The sequence below is a fragment of the Rhamphochromis longiceps genome, linkage group LG5 (assembly GCF_057381845.1).
Source record: "Rhamphochromis longiceps isolate RC_006_pf linkage group LG5, R_longiceps_female_GT1.1, whole genome shotgun sequence".
In the NCBI taxonomy this organism is placed as follows: Eukaryota; Metazoa; Chordata; class Actinopteri; order Cichliformes; family Cichlidae; genus Rhamphochromis; species Rhamphochromis longiceps.
In genome coordinates this window covers 10,657,599-10,675,264 of record NC_140561.1, presented here as the reverse complement: position 1 = coordinate 10,675,264, position 17,666 = coordinate 10,657,599, and the positions used below count along the sequence as shown (strand labels likewise).

Below are 17,666 nucleotides of genomic sequence, written 5' to 3'. Positions count from 1 at the left end.
GTTTGAAGAGAGCAGCCAGGGCGTGTCTTTCTGTAAGCCTTACCTTGGTTCCCGGTTCTTCCTCACTAGTGTGACGAATGTGTCTATCTCAGCAGCAGTTATGTGTTTTTCCAGCAGCTTCCGGTTGTTGTGAAGTAAAGCAGTTATTGTGTCTTCTGCCAACACATCATATCCTATCTGTTTCTGCATGAAGCGAAACTGTTTGGCTATATATTCCTGCAAATCAGACAAAGGAGGGGGTAATCAATGCAGAGAAAATGTCACACTACCCAAGCTCTGAGTGAAGCTGTGGTGTTGAACCTACTTGGTTCTTCCTGTAATCTTGCTGGGAATGGCGGAGCACTCTGTAGCAAAGCCTGCAAATATGTCTAAACGGTGCGTGGCGCTGGTCTCCCAGCTCTTCCAGTCGCAGCATGGGACCATCACCACTGTCAGTGAAAGGGGCTTGAAGAAGTTTGAAAATCTGTAAAAGGCAACAGGGATTTGTTTTAGTGCCTAAAGTGAACATTTTAAACCAGTACATAAACTGTCTCATAGGTTTAAGGCCTACCTGTTTAAGAATATTCTGCTCTCTCATGAGTTTCTGTCTTTCCCTGTTAGGTTTGTTGACCATGATCTCCAAGACATCCTGCCCACTGTTGGGGATGTCTACCACGAAAAAAACTAAATCTTCCAGGAGCTTTGTCACAAACCTGGAGAGGGTACAAGTTCCAACTCAACAGTTTAGTCTTAATTTCAGTGAAAAATGTCCTTCTATACTTATACTATCCAAATAAACAACTTACAAATAAAATATAAAGCCCAATAAGAAAGTTAGCAGTCTGGTGTCATACATACCTCCTTTCATTTTGTGTAATGGTACCCTTTTCCAGCTTTCCAGCAATGGACGCCAACACTTTACTTGCATCGTTAGCAAAGTCTAAATCACGCACTTCTGCTGGTGGCACTGGGACAATGGCAAACGCTTCTTTGTCTTCCTTTACTGCTGATGTTCCAATCTGGAAAAAACATCAAATCAATCACTGTAACTGTTAATAAAGACTCATTCGCATGTTGATCCACAGCAACTACTCACCCGTAGCATAACAGGCTTCTCCTCCTCTTTGTCAATGGGGAGGTTGGTGCTATGAACCCATGTGTTGGTGCACAGATGTCGTAGCCTCACATAGGAGCTCCTGTAAATAAGAGAGGAAGCTGATGTGATGAAATAAAACAAAAGACAAACAGAAGCTGCGAATCAGCTACAGAGCACAGTGGAGTGTGATGGGGACAAGTTAGCATAGCGCTTCAATAATCAGACTAATCATGGAGTAAAATCATTGTTAGCCCATGTATAAGCCTTTGGTGCTATCAACAGCTACAAACGCAACCTTGTTTTAATGTTGTGGGCATTCTGTGATCAAGAATAGATACGAAGGCACATTATATTTTCTTTCTTTAATAACTTTCTAAATCTTCTGTTTTAAATCCCGTTGTGTTTTATGAATATTAGACAGATTTAAGGAGGCTTTGAGCGTTCAATAAGACAGACAGCTCCATTCAACAAGCTTTTATTCCACTCTCAGGCCAAGACCTCCATTTTCAGCTCACAACATGGCTCACAATTAAGACCTACAAAAGACCATAAATCAACTCCTGTCTGAAAAAACACAGAAGACCATAAGCACTCTGATTAGATTTATTATTGGACGCTGTTATGTGACAAACGTGCAGCTGATAATTGTAAACAAGCTTCCTGGTTCTGGAAAAGGCTGCTTACAGTGGCTTCCTCAGGAAAGTGTGTTGTTTGTACAGATTAGCCAGCAGTGACCTGTACAGTATTATCTCTCTTACATTAAGCACTCAACCTTTACACATAGTAAAGTTTGAGCCAACTACGTCCTTCATTCTCAAAGCATCCAGCCAGCTCCACGTGTGTGAGTGAGTAAGCGTGTGTGTGTGTGTGTGTGTGTGTGTGTGTGTGTGTGTGTGTGAGAGAGAGAGAGGTCTTCAGCACAGACAGCAGCCATATTCTTGGCAGGCATTACATAACCGCCTACTGAGGCTAACAGGCTTACCTTTGTGTACTGGTTCTGCCAGGCATTAGTTAGTCCCCTGGCTGAAGTTTGAGGGACAAGGTTATTTTAGGTTGGAGTGGGAGGCGTAGTAGTAGCCTGCATCATGCAGACACACACCTGACTATGCCACACAATAGAGGCTTTGATAGAAGGTGGGGAGAATCTAAGCTCACCTTATGTGCAGTGACAATGACGATTACACAATTGTAATGTTAGAACGACACATTCTCTCTTTAACACAGTGATGTCAGCTGGAATTGAGAAACCAAACTGAGGCTCATTACGAATAAGCCAGAGGCTTATCACCAACCTTAGGACAGAGACTACATGATATATTGCATCGTGCGACTGCTTTTGTATCATCAAATTTTAATCTAAGAAAATAAATCCAAAAAACATTTCTGCCAGATGTTTTTGTTTTTTTTTTAAAGTGTGTTTTTAAGTGATAGTGCATGTCATCTTAGAAAACTGAAAGTTTTTCCCTTATTGTGAACACTATCCAAACCTCAGCGGTTTCCTGTTTCATGCCATACTGGGACTTTCCTAACTCTCCTTGGTAAGTTTCACACAATCTCAAGCTTACCAGTGTGACACACACACACGCACACACACGCACACACACAGGCTCCATGATTTCTGAAAGTAAATAAAACAAAAAAAACAACAACAAAAATTTACCCAAACAACACAACTACGTCTTTGTCTCTGGTTTGAAAGATGTGTCAGACCACTCATAACAAAACTGGCCCTTGTCCAGCCTTGCAAAACGCAGTCATCACCTCAGAAACTCCCTTTCCACTGCCGTTCCAAATTCCCCCTCACAATGCACATGAGTCAAAAGTTTACTATTGTCACTGTTTGAACTGCTGAAGTCTTGACATCATTGCGGTCTTTTTGATTAGCCAAGGTGTTGTTGAGATATTTGTCATCTGCATATTTCCCCCATATTTTACAACATTCCTGATGCTTTTTCCCCCCCACTGAAATAACAAACAAAAAAAACACTACTGAGGCATCTATGAAACCACTTATTGGTCTGATTGGACGTGTCTGAACACTAATCTTAACATCTTTTATGATTGTACACTAGGAACATTTTACTTTTGATTTCTGCATACTGTGAACTTGCATAAATTCAGTGGCTTCAGAAGCAGTATTTGTGGCATGCTTATGTGAATAAAAAAGTTTGTGTTAAATGCCAAACCTGGGCACCATGGAGTCCCCGCCTCTCAGAGTGGTAGGGTCCAGCTCAAAGATGGAGGAAATATCCATACCATCAGGAACAGGCACCAAAGTGTACATGATTTTCTCCTGTGGACCCCGCAGGCGACCACGTAAAGCTTCATTATCTCCATCCAACTAAAGGAAGAAAGCATGCAGTGAGGAGGCGCAAACCACTAAAACACAAAATGATTGCAGCTTACGGAAAAAATATGGCTACACTATTCAACTATACTGAGGCAAAGGCATATCCAGGTTGTCTTCTTACGTCAACCCACTAATCACCAGCTAATCTGATTTTACAAATTAGATTTAATATCTGATGGAAGTTGAAAAAAAACCAAACAATTGATCATACAGCTGGACTTTGCTGGACCAACAGCATGATCAAACCATAGATAACAACACTGACACCTAATGGCAATTTCACTTAAGACATGCATCAGGTAGGATGCTAGAATGGTGACACCATGTGGTTATCAAGTGCAACTAAACACACACAAAAAAAATGAACAGGGTGCCACAAAAACTGCAGCGAACAAAAAGGCAACAAGCATGCATGATCAACATTGAGACAACAAGAAATGTTTGAAATACGTTGCTGCAACTATGTAAAGACTGTGTGACAGTACCTGGAAATTAAAGGGTGTAAAGTCCACCACCTAGAGCAGGAAGCACAGACCCAGCAGAGATTTTAACAAGCAAGATTAATAACGGTGAGGCAACCAGCAGGGCATTGCAGAGCACTCAGGGGGGAAGCGATCAGGCTTACTTACAGAGGGCCGCTGCTCGGCATTCTCCTCCTCAAAGTCGGGATTAACCTGGCAAACATACATTAAAACAGCCTCCTCAGCATCATTACTTTTCATATTGCTGTCCCTTTGCTGTGCTTTCAACATCCCAGCATGTGTATATACAGTAACAAAGCTTTGAACCAAACATTTCACAGTATTGTTCTGGAAGCTCATGACAAAGTAGCATGGGTACAAAGTGATAACTGCAAATCAAAAATACGAAAGTAAACATGGTGACACACACCTCACCCATCTCAGCAGCCAAATAGCACCCTGTGGCCAAATGTTTAAACCTGAAAAGGCTGTTCCAGTAGCCTGCACCTCCCCTGCATGGGTCATGGTGAACCACCTGGCAACGGCAAAACACGCAAACACAAATTACAATAAACCCGCATTATTTATTTGAGCAACATCACTTTTACTGTGCTCAAAGATAGTGGTGAACATTAAGTTTTAAGTACTCAATTATCAGAAAACTGAGCTTCAAAGGCATTGTGCATTTACATAATTACTGACCTCAACTTCCCACAGTGCTTTGCTGCTTGTGGCAGAAGTCGCAGACTGCCGGCCGGTTGTCCTAAGAAAAACATATTGCTTCTTCCTATAGTCGTCACAAGTGAGAAACTTCTCCTGCTCCGCATGGAACAACCGGACTACATCGCCCTGCAGTTACATTGATAAACACACGTGGACAGTTACCATGGTTTTTATTCTCTTTCGACTGTTTTATTTTCAAACTTAAATGGTGTTTTTAGGTTATTGTTGTTCCTATTAAACTGCGTTTCATGTGTTCTAATACGCCTGCTTTGTAGCCAGTAAGGATGTTATATGTACATTTGGGGAAAAAATGCTTAATGTAAAAAAAAAAACAAAAAAAAAAAAAACAACCCCACAAAAAAACAACCACATGCAGAAATCTGAGCTCACTGACCCCCTTGAGTATCGTTTCCTTGTTGTCGCTCCATTTCATGAAGAGAACAACTTTCCAACTTGTGTTGCAATTCACAGAATTAACCTGAAAGATAGGAGTATTTTATTTTACTTCATATATATATAAAATAAAGTGTATGTGCATTCACCCAGAATTGGATGGACAGAAATGAAGTTTAACAAAACTGTGTGTTTTGTACCTCATTGCACCCTGGGTTGTCAACTAGCTGGTGGCTGCTTGCATGCAGAGGTTGTCCAGCATTGACGGGGTTAAGGACTACTTTATCTCCAATCACCACCTGCAGGAGCAACAAGAGAAACAAAGAAAATGGTGCATTAAATGGAGGATGGTTGGGATAACTACTGTATATTATTTTGCAATACTGAAACAAGCTTCCAGTCAACCACTAGGTGGTGCTGTAGACCATACTGTGTGGGAAAGAGCCTGAGGAAAATAATGAAATTGTAGCCCTTGTCTCTAACATTACATATTCACCACATATGACATATGAGAGCAGGTATTAGAAAATAATAAAAAGAAACTTCAGTCTAACAAACATCTTTTGATCAACAGCTGATTCGTTTTTGCTGCACACAATCTGAACATTAAAAGAAATTTGAATTAGGTGAAGTAATTTAAAAAACAGTCTCACAACAAGTTTGAAATCTCTGCCTTTCAGGCAAGGAACCAGATCAACTTTAATAGACAAACTTCTACTTTCTGCAACCAGTCCAGCTGACAAGTATGAGACATTTGTCCCTCAAAGAAAAACCTTCATATTCAAACAGAATAGTTAAAGCCTTTAGCCTCTCCTGTCATTTCCACTGGTGGCGCTGGTGGAATGTATAAGTTCTGCACTGGAGCAGCCCCTGTTCCTGTGTAGGGAGGATGAATCATGCAGAAGAAAAACTGGTCCAAGAGGATTAATAAAATGCAACTTAATTAGCTGATCAGTCGTCTTAACTCTATTAGCTTCCATCCACCAGGAGTAGAAAAAGGAGCCGGAGGATTAGAGGTTATGTCAGTGTAGTGTGTGCTCTTTCCATATCACCGCATCTTACTTTCCAGGTCAAAACCTGGCACCAACAATATCCACAACATAACTACACTACTAATAGTTAAAGTGTGTTAAACCAGTAGCCTCCAATGTAGCTGCTAGAGGCAAGTGTACCACAGGTAAGGCCAGGTAAGGTAAATCCACTTCTATTTAACTGCACACACCTAAACCTGCAGACTTCTTAAGAGGTTGAGTGCAGTTACATGAATATTTTTTATTTTAATATTTCAGATTTCTTGCACCTAAAACTCCCAAACACAAATACAAAAACAATAAAATCTATAGTTTTCCATTAAATCCACTTAAAGAAGGACATTAACTGATATGCACTCACTGGTCACTTTATTAGGTATACCACTTTAACTGTAATACTAATCACTAATACAATGCTAACCAGCCAATCAAATGTTAGCAACTCAAGTCAATGGACATAGACAGCACAGCCTGCTGATGTTCAAACCATTCAACTTCGAGCTGACAGGAAGACAACAGGACATCGCTGAATACGCAGCACGCAGATGGGCTACAGCAGTAAAAGACCAAATTCTAGTCAGCCTAGAACAGGAAACTGACGCTACATTTAACGAGCGCTCATCAGGATTGGACTGCAGAATATTGGAAAAATGTTGCTTGATCTGAGTCTTAATATCTGCTGCAACATTTGCACAGTGGGGTCAGAATTTGGCATAAACATTGTCACATCTAACCTGAGTATTGCTGCTGACCATGAGCTTTAGGAGCACAGTGCACCAATCTTGGCTTAAATCATTAAAGCACCTTTAAGATGTGGCGGAAGGAGACAAATCTTCAGCAACTTTGTGATGCCATCATGTCAATAAGGACCAAAATCTCTAAGAAATGTCCCTCACCAGGCTGAATATCTGCCACAATTAATTACGGTAGGTCAAAGGGGAACAGGGTTCAGCCTGATACCTAATAAAATGTCCAGTGAGTGGATATAATAATTTATTACTATGTAGTTATATATTTAATAAGAACTGGCTTTTAAGTATTTAACATTATCATTGTAAACTAGTAAAACTGAAGCAAATGTTTACAGTACTGACATAATTTGGGGCTATACATTAAAAATAAATAAATAAGTAAATAAATAAACCTGAGCCGTCTAAAGCAGGTTGCTGAATGTTTGTTTGTTTGTTTGTTTTTTTGGATACTGCGAAAACAACTGCAAGAACCCAGAAACAAACTGGGAGGACTTGAAAAAGTTTATCAGTAGTTTAGTAGTCAGCAGGTGAGTGTACAATTGCTAAATGTAAACCTATTCTGGCGTTCCAATTTTCTGCGCTACACATCAGTCTACGTAACTCCTGTTTTCAAACCTCTTTAAAAGTCTAAAAATATATCCTTGATTTCTCTTGCTGAGCATAATTAACTTGACTCCCACACCCTGCTCTACCCACACTGTCTCCCAGGGATCTGAGCTTGTAGAAAGGCTGGATGTAGAACCAGGATCCCTCGTTTCCTGCAGAGTCCAGCGTCACTCTCATGGCATTCTTCTCCAACAGTGCAGGTAAGCGCTTGTTCACTGTCAGGTATTTATTGCTTTTCAAGTGCAGCAACTGTTGGCAACAAGAAAAAACAGAATCACACGGTCACAACCCCCACAGCTACTATCATAATGAGACAGTGGAAAGAATTACAGAGCATGGATCATATAAGCTGACTGATACAAAAGCCTTTTATTTATTAATATTTTTAAAATGATCTCCCCTGAAACCAGTTAACCAACAAGTCACTGATATACTAACATATACACTGTATAGCTATTTATCCATGACCTACTGTATATACTGTAGTCCTTGTGGGTGTCATAGACTACATTTCTAGTTACCGATGACCTCATACTCGAGTGCAAAACATTCCTTTGTAATGTGTAAAGATAATAGAGCCTGCAACAGATAACTTTACAGCACATCTTTGTGCTGTAGCAGTTATTTAAAACGCCTCTTTCATTAAATAGAGTTATCTTCAATCTTAAATACTGCAGCTTTTCTGTTAAGCAAAGAACCTTATCTCACTGGGCCTTAAACGCACCTGAATGACATTTCCATACTGGATAACTGTCCCCAGCAGCTTTCGGTTTTCAGACTCATTCTGCTTCTTCTCAAGATCAGCAGCATGCTAATGCACAGAACAGAGGTACAGAGATGGAAACATGCAGCATTTTTGTCTGTGCACATTTTCTACACAACAGCACAAAGTTACACAGCACTGCAAGATGTTGGAATGGTGATGTCAGACTTACATGAAGTTTAGTGAGGAGGACTGTGTCAGTAGTGCTGTTGCCTCCAGGTTTTGCTGCCTTCCAGAACTGTTTCTGTGCCGAGTATCTGTTCATAGGACACAGTTTGAAAAGGCAATCTAGGGGGGAAATAAGAAGAGGAAGGCGAAAAGTTACACTTCATCTTTTCATATCAGCAGTGGTCTGCTTGACCTCAGCAAACAGAGGAATGTGTCAGTAGAACAAAGCAAGGTTTTGGCACACTGTGGAACTGAAAATGATGACCTGTGTGCAATTTAGTTTGATAGTTTTAAATGTTGAAAGACTAGAAGTCTTACAGAGTCGCACCAAACACTGTACGCTCCTGAGTTTAATTTTGAAAAAAAAAAAAAAATATATATATATATATATATATACACAAGTTATTTTGTCAACACAAATGGCACAGGACACTCCTCTCCAGAGTTTGTGCAAGATGTTCAATACAATATAGTACTTTACCCTGCATTCGTTTTACAAGATATAACCTTAATACAATATCATACTAGAAAAAGTTGCATTTCCTGCTAAAATGCCGTGTAGCAGAAATCATGTCCCGAAAACAGCTGAAGAAGCTGAACTGCCTGCTGAAGATGGCTTTATTTGAAAGGGTACACTGAAGAGTGTCAAGAAAGCAGAGGGAGCAAGAGCGGGGAAAACATGCAGGTAGGACTCGAACCTGCACCGCCCGCTCTCTGGGTGCCTGCTTGTCCCAATGAGGCAAACCTGCACTCATCCCAGAGAGAAATATGACGAAAGAAAAAACTGCTTCAAATCCAGAGTTTGAAATCTGAGAGAAGGACAGGTTTCCTATCCTGAAACAAACGTAATTCATGGAAAAACGGTAAACGGTATCAAAAAAGTTCTTTCAGTGTCAGTAGTGTCTGAAGCTATACTGGCACATGGCTCATGTCTCTGGAGTTTAAGAGATATGACGAGTTGAAATGTTATAAAGCTTAATATTTTAAAAACTATAAAAGTTATGAGCAACAAAAGATGTACCTGGCATTAGCAGAAATAACAGAACAGTTTAAAATTTGAATGGTTAAAAGGGAGCAAAGAATAAAGAAACAGGAACTCAATAGGTTGATGTAAGATACGAGTATGAACATAAATTTCCCCCACTGTCACAATGAATGCTGGTCAGCTGATTGGCCCGATTGCCAAAACAGTTTGGCTCCATAACAGAGTTAATCCCTACAGACGTACACACTAAAGTGCCCTCAAAGTTTACAACATTAAACATGTTTAAAGCTTTAGGTATAAAAAGCTTTGAATTTTATGGACACCTACTTCCTAAAGAATATGAGAGTTAGGAATATGGGCAGATTCAGCTGGCATAAACAAATATTTTTAGAGTGTTACAAAGCAATAATAATCAGCTATGTGTGACTGTGCGGTACATGGACAGGCTGCTAGTATTGGCTGATGACTTATCCAACATTTCATCCAAACATGGTAAATTGTGGCTCCAAGTAACACAGTGATGGACAAAATGCTAACACAGAAGCTTGAAAATTGCTAAATCTAAGAACCAGTGGTTGATTTCACTGTGACACCGACGACCTGAGCATCTTCACATTTAGCTGTTCATGTCAAGATTAAGGATAAATTGCCAGTCTCTCAAAAACAACACCTCAAAACAGTGAACTACTAAATCCACAAATAGTAATGATTATAACAGTAGAACAAAATAAAATTTACTTGTGTTGCAGGTATTTATAGATAATGTTTGCAACATGAAGTAAATTAATCGTCTTTTATCTGGTCAGACTGAATTACCCACTAGAAGCAAACATGCTCAATTCTTTATAGTATACTGTAGACACTGTACTGTATATGCTAAGTGGAACAGGAGACCCAGTGAGCTATAAATGTGGTACAGTTTTTTTAAAGCCCGAGTGGATGCTGCTGTTGGAAATGCAGCCACTGCAGGAGCGTCCCAGAGTTATCTATCATGTGGCATGGGTAGAAGAGGGAGGACAGGATGACAGGAGGCCAAGGACCAACAGAGAAAAGTGGGCTGTGGCAAAAACATCTGTCTGATGGGGTAGGCAGCCAGGAAAAGACAAAAATAGACTGGGAAGAACCTAAATATTACGGGCAGAGAAGTATTTGCTTGAAGGAACGATAATAACATGAGAAAATAGTGTAATTTACCTAAAAGACTACATTTTTTACAGCATTTACCACAATTAGGCTCAACCAAAAGCGAAAGAAAAACAAAAAGAGATGGAAGTAAGAAACTAACACATTACAATCGCTAACGAGCAACGAAATTGAGTCCTTTCTTTTAGAGCAGTTAAAAATTTGAATTTTTAACTGCTCCAAATCCAATCTTTGAACAATAAAACTCTAAAGCACACCTTTTGCACACTTAACCAATTATTATGCAAAGAGTAATAAGTATGTAGGTTTTTAAGGGAAAATCACTGAAATAACAAAATAAAGACATTTATATACACTTTCCTGTCATCATTGGCATTTTAGAGAGCATCACGAGTTGTCATAGCAGAAAACTACAAGTGGATCCATTTTACTGAATGGTAGCGTCATTCTACTCTGTAACATCAGTGAATAATGAAAGAAAAAAAATAGGTAAAGCAGTATTTCCTGTTTTAGAAATACTGCTTTGTAGAAAATGAATTTCACATTTGGCCTCTGATTTAAAGCTCGCAATTTGCTCCAACAGAGTGAAGTGAGGCAACCCTGATCCCTGATTCATAGTAATAACTGTGAATTTTATCTGGGTTTAGGAAGTAAGACGAAGCTACAGAGACTTCTACAGAGAATCATATTTTCAAAAAATGAAGGCCTTACACAGTGCATCCAGTACAATACCCATGCATTACCCTTTTACGCTAACATGAGGGCAAGTGAGTAATTTTTCCACTCATAAAGACCACTGCTTCTTTCTCTTTTATTGGTCCCTGTCTCTCTGCCTTAGCTCTGTTAAGCCTACCAGTGTAGTTCCCCCAGGCATCCTAATGTAACAGAGCAAAACAAAACCCTCAGAGTAGGTGTTTTCCCAACTGATTACTTAACATTTCCTGTTTCTTTAACAAGCTAATCATGACAAACTTCAAAAGGAGATGTCAGTGCCTGAGTGATGGTTCTTAAACATCTCTAATTCAATCTCTTGCTTGATTTCATGACTTTGGTTTCCTAATTCCCAACTGAAAGCTGTCATAAATAACAACCTTTTTCATTCATTTAAATGGTTTAAATTCACATTTTTCATTCCTCATGCGCACTCAAGCCCTACTGAAAATACTTGTGAAGAAATAATATGTTTACTCTGAGCCTGGAAAAAAAGAACAAGATTGGTATACATACATTCTTGAAAAAAATTAAAGGGAAAATTTTCAAAACATCTCAATAGGGGGAAAAAACTCCCTTATCCTGATAGGGACTGAGTAATGTGTTAGGAATTAAAAGATACCACATTTTTTGATAGAAATGTAGCAGCGACACCGACCCTAGCCAAATGCAAACTAGCAAAAACAGTCAAAGATGATGAGGAGGAAACATGTCAGCTCTAAATCATTTTGGGTGTTGTTTCAGTGTTGCCCCTCTAGTGCACCTGTTAATTTCATTAACACCAAAGCAGCTGAAACTGATTAAAACCCCCTCTCCTACTTAACTGTACCGTTAAATAGCTCAAAAGTTAACTGACTTGATGGTAAATTAATTTAAAAAAAAAAAAAAAAGCAGTAAAGTGAAAGAAGTCAGGGTAATAAATGAAATTCTAAAAGGCCAAAAGCTCTTTGTGGGTTTTCTTACACATTAGTTAATATTTGGCTGTATTTAAAACAGCAGGTAGAACAGAAATGGGGACATTTATTTCAAATATTTTACTTGCACATTTGGTGCATGACGTACATTTTGGGCACCAAAACAGCTCTGATCCACTGCATTGTAGACTTCTCAACGAGCTCTGAAGGTGTCCGGTGGTTAAGAAGAAGATGAGGCCTCCAGGGATTTGACTTGCTTGTCCAGCACATGCCACAGACAGCTGATGCTACATCACATCAATTCCCAAAGCAGTCATGAACAGTTTCTTACAGTGTGGCAGGGCAGGTAAATTTACATTTTTAAAACATCCCATGCAGTATGCGGTCTGAAGCATAGAATTCACATAAATGCCAAAACCAAACGTTTCCCCTGCTAACCATGGCTTTTTGCTCTTGCCTTTTTTCCTCTTAGAGCATCTTGCTACCTGTTCTTTCTCAGGTAAATAACAAATGAGTCCAACAACACATTCCAGTTTTTACTAATTATATGCAAAGTGCAGCTTGGATGGCATCTCAAATTATATAATATTTATCAGTTTTCTGGATTTTGTGTTTCTAACAACAAAAACAGTCATAATATTGTGCACGAGAGGACGACTGAGCAGAGCTGAGCGCCAAGCTTTCCTGTACCCACAAAGTTTTATATGCACAGGTAAAATGACATGCAATCATGGAGTTAACCTGTATGTGAACATAGACTGACATACACGTAGATTTAAAATAAAACTGGTTCCCTACATACATCCTTGAGATAAAGACTTTTTAAACAGCTTACAGGTTCTATTATTACCAAACCAAGACGTCAGGATTTAGCTCTGGTTTCACTCTGTTTCTATTGAACACTCGCCTTAATAGAAGAGGTGATACTACTGTCTGTGGCTGGATTATGTATTACTTCACAATACCACCCCCCCCCAAAAAAAAAAAATCTCTTTATTGCTTCCTTGACTCATAAAAATGATCTGTAATCTAAATATACCATTTTATTTAGGATAATATATGTAAGTTTATGTCATAAAAGGAACCCTAGCATGATACCAGAAGTTAGGGCTGGGCGATATGACCCAAAATTCATATCTCGATATTTTTTAGCTGGATGGCGATATAAGATATATATCTCGATATTTTTTTTAAGCCATAAAGTAAGAACAAAAAGAGTTCTTAGTCAAAGCTGTGTCCCAGATGTCACACAGGCACTTTTATTAACATACAGCACAGATGTACATGAAAAATTACTCAAAATTAAATTATGAGCATTCATTAAATAATCATGCTCCATAAATAAAAGAAAACAAGGTTGTTTTTGTGCTAAACAAAGAGCTCACAATTGTGCAGTCAAAATATAAACTAAAAGACGCTGAGCGTAATAACAAAGACAGATTTCACAGCTGCTCTGTTCCCAAGTTTTGCTGTGTGACTGACAGCCTGGAGTTTGAAATCCGCTTCATAACCACGTCTCTTACAGGTGCCATTTATGGTCCTTATACACACACAATACGGTAATATTACGTTGATGCACAGTACGTATCACTCCGCGAAGCTCCTCGGTAGCCGTAATGCGCCGACAACCTATCAAGCGGTGCAGCTCCGTAGCTGACCAAAGTCGTACTCAAACATTTTGACAGATTGCTGAGCGCCGTGTACCACATAAAATCGGTTCGCGGCCATCAAGCACAACCAGAATTCATACATAAGGCGCGCTATCAACTTTTGAGAGAATGAAAGGATTTTAGGGTTAGCGCTGTTAGCGCTGTTAGCTCGTTAGCGCGGTTAGCTCGTTAGCACGTTAACGCCGTCCAGCCCCACGCATGGGGCGATGCGCAGTAACTCGTTAACGGAGATTTGCCGTGTCCGTCTTGTCGCTGCCTGCACGTGAAGCGATGGGGGAGGAGGGGGAGTTGTCTTCAGTGAAGGCGAGGCGGAGTAACGTTGCGTAGAGACAAAAGTGGACGAAAGAGAGGCAAACTTGCGGCTCCACAACTATAATTATAACGTAACATAGACTATATCGATATAAAGGATATTGTCACATCTTATATCTCGTATAAAAATATATCGATATGTTTTAAAAACTCGATATATCGCCCAGCTCTACCAGAAGTACATTTATACAGTTCCCCTGTGCAGTTACTGCAGTGTATTCATTAACCACATCTCTGAATATGATTTGAATAGGTCAGTCAGACATGAACACATTTCTTTGCATCCTCAGCTGGAAAAGCAGGCCTTGTTTAAACTCATAAAAGACTGCTGCCTATCTGCTATTCATCCAAATTTTCCCTGGTACAGAAAAGCAGCATATAAGGCTTTAAATGTGCAAGACTCATAAGGGTAGTGTGTCTGAACTGTGTGCTGACGACAAAAGTAATTCAGACTGTGAGAAGAAGACAGCGTCTCTGGATATTTTTTTCTGTGTACTAGTTTTAACTTCCAACTTCACAGAAACAAAATGTGTTCCCAAACCTAAGCTGTCATTTCCACCACAGAACTGTGGCCACTTTTACTGCAGTAGCCTGAGGGCAATGTTGTCGTAAAGAAATCAAAAGATCTGCATGATTCCTGAAGTGTTAAAAACATGAATAGGACCCGCTAAGGACAATTTACTTTATATTGTGGCTGGAGCAGTTCCTGGTTGACTGCTCCCACTAAGTGGTTATGAAAATTACACCATTTTATTAAACCTAAAATGCTCCACTCCCCCAATAGTGACTCAATCAGATCCCCATGTCATCACACACAGCTGCAAATGTTCTACTTTGAATCTGATGCTTCAGTAAATCAGGTCAGTCTATGGTTAGCATGCTATGTGGAAAGCAATTATAGCTAAACTATGAATATAACTGAACAAAGAAATGGTTCACGCATGTGGTGTGCGGTGTTTTCCTACACAGTGCCAAACAGACAATACAGCTACACTGATGAAAAGCATAATGCATTTTCAAAAGAATACCATGATTTAAAGAACTAAATTAGTTTGAATCAGGTATTCACAGGTTTTAGAAGGAAGAACAGGACGAGTTCTAAGCACTAAAGTGAAAATATTCTGTGCTTTTTAAAAAAATCTTAGTTATGCATTAAGACTAATTTCAGGAAACACAGAAATAAAGTCAGCGATTAAAGAATGTGTATGAAAACTGAAAGAGAAGCTAGAAGAAGCTAAACTCAGTGATTCAGAGCATGTGACACAAATTATCTACATCCGAGAGGTACACTGAACACCATCTGCATAAAAAAAAGAAATATGATAAGACTGAAAGTCTTTTGTTGTACCTAACAATAGGTTGGCCCATGAATGCCCATCATAAAGGCTTTGGTTATATTTTGTAAACACTGTTGGAGCTCACGCAGCTCTTAACAAAGCCAGTCTGATCTCAATGAATGAGGAAGGTGATGTATAAATCCTCTTTGATAGCGTTGGCATACAATCAAAAGCAGAACTATACTTGGTGTTCAAAAGCAAAACACAGTCTTATTGTATTTTTAGACACATGCCTCCTAGTTAATCTGTGCATGTGTTCACGCTGTCAGTTTAGACCCTGCTATTTAGCAGGGACGGCAAGTTCCTGTGACAAGCTTTTTGTTTACAGCTGCCTGGCATTCTGCCTGAAAGAAACTACATATAAGAACAATAACACAACCACACGTGATAGAGACAAAGCTATTATGTCCACACAACAACACTTGCTAGACTAGAAGACTTGAATCTGAAACCATCAGCGTACTAGTCGGGAAACTGCTTACCCTAGGCCAGTAGATATAAAGGATCAGCCATTTCTGGCTGCCTGGTACTGATACTATATGAAGATAACCATCAAAATGACACTTCTTTTTATTCATTCTTGATTTTTCTTTTGGTCAAATAATGTGCAGGTTTATCTTTGGCTTTTTGGCTCTGGGCACAGACTATTCTCCTCCTGGATATCATCACTCAGGGATGACCTGACATAAGAGATCATCAATTGAGACATGACAGGGACACTTGAAGTCCTGCTAGGCTTCTCATGTCTAATGAGACCAATTTAATCTGTTTGGAAGGAGCACTGCTACAAGTCAGTGGATGTGTCCTTGGCAGCTGTGCCATTTCACTTGCAAAACAACTCAAAATAGGGTCAGAATTTGTAATATGAACAGCAAAATTCATGAATCCATCACAGCTAAAAAGGGTTTGCTGTACAATGATATGTCAAATGTATTCTTACTCCCTTTGCTGCCAAGAGAGTATATCTGAACAGTACTCAACTGCTTCAGGTAATTATGGCAACGCAGTCCTTCTAGGTTTTCCCTACTCGACATCCTAGTATAACCATTGCCCTTTCCATCTCGAAATTATTTCACAAGCACAAAAAAAGTTGTGCACACAACTTCCAAGTTAGTCACCTTTAATTGTGAGGGTTAATATCCAAAAAAAAGAGTAAAGACTATTTCAAACCATTTAAAATATATTGTTAGTTGTTCTGAAAACAAACAGGGCTTATATAACTTATTGGGGTTGTATTATACTCTGCATTTTCTAAATAGTTAAATAAAAGATCCAAGCAGAAAATGTATGCATATAATCCATCCTGAGCATGGGCACAAATGACCACAAAACAATTTGCTCATGAGTAACAGGTGAGACTGATGCGTTCTCCTGCATGTTTCTACGGCATCTTTCAGTTTGAATGTAAGGCAGCAGTGAGCATAAAATGGCAGCAACACAGACTCATTTCATGAAATGTTCATCAAGAGAGAAGCGAGTGATTTTTAGACCTTACCTCTGAATTTCTTAGGGGGGTTGTTGAGGTCACCTGTATCTGGTTGTACCACACAGCGATCATCCACAAGCCTGCACAGACAGCCATCATTATGAGTGAGTCAATAAGGACATATGCAAATGAAATTTGCTTTAATCCTCAGAAGGGTTTAATAACTTTTTGAATAACAGCATTCCTAATGATATTACGATATTATGAGAGAGTCATATTAAATTAGGGCGATAATTCAGGTAAAACCCATCACTATCTGGATTATTCTAATTCATGCAGCTCATGTACCCAAAATATGACTGAATACAAAAACAAACAAAAAAAAACTTTTCTTAAATAAGCAAAGTATTGTGTTTCCAACACTTTTTACTTTATTTGTTCACTGTAGCATATTCTATGGAGCCCTGTAGAGACAAAAATGGTTATTGTGTGGCCTTGAACTAGTAACATATAGCTACCAACTCAATAACTTCTGGCCACAAGTTGGCGTTTCATGGGAATGAGGTATGCAAATCTTGTGGCTGTATCTTAACTGTTTATAGTCAAAATTAGGGATGCTGCTTGGGACAGGAATTTTGAACAGCCACATTCTCTGCAGAGCCCAAAACATTATCAAAGACCGTCTCACCCAGGTCACCATCTGTTTGAACTGCTGCCTTCTGTAGGCGTTACTGATCCATGAAATCCAGAGGTACCAGATTCACTCACAGCTTCCAAATCCAGTAATCGCTCCCAACAAATAAAGATAGCTCCATAACGGTTTTATACTGTGCCCTTAAACATATG

General features: G+C 39.3%; 1 protein-coding gene across 1 annotated transcript in view; it reads right to left on the bottom strand.

Annotated features, from left to right (window-relative positions):
* Positions 1 to 17,666, bottom strand: part of itpr1b (inositol 1,4,5-trisphosphate receptor, type 1b) — an 83,996-nt gene that overhangs the window by 58,556 nt on the left and 7,774 nt on the right. Inside the window, exons 3-18 of the mRNA XM_085405722.1 lie at positions 16,890 to 16,960; positions 8,327 to 8,442; positions 8,116 to 8,202; positions 7,482 to 7,640; positions 5,203 to 5,301; positions 5,004 to 5,087; positions 4,589 to 4,735; positions 4,317 to 4,421; positions 4,055 to 4,099; positions 3,911 to 3,940; positions 3,262 to 3,416; positions 1,076 to 1,175; positions 838 to 998; positions 551 to 692; positions 305 to 463; positions 44 to 216 (exon numbers count right to left, since the gene is read on the bottom strand). Coding sequence (XP_085261848.1) covers positions 44 to 216; positions 305 to 463; positions 551 to 692; positions 838 to 998; positions 1,076 to 1,175; positions 3,262 to 3,416; positions 3,911 to 3,940; positions 4,055 to 4,099; positions 4,317 to 4,421; positions 4,589 to 4,735; positions 5,004 to 5,087; positions 5,203 to 5,301; positions 7,482 to 7,640; positions 8,116 to 8,202; positions 8,327 to 8,442; positions 16,890 to 16,960 — 1,833 coding nt within the window. The remainder of the gene's footprint in view (positions 1 to 43; positions 217 to 304; positions 464 to 550; positions 693 to 837; positions 999 to 1,075; positions 1,176 to 3,261; positions 3,417 to 3,910; positions 3,941 to 4,054; positions 4,100 to 4,316; positions 4,422 to 4,588; positions 4,736 to 5,003; positions 5,088 to 5,202; positions 5,302 to 7,481; positions 7,641 to 8,115; positions 8,203 to 8,326; positions 8,443 to 16,889; positions 16,961 to 17,666) is intronic.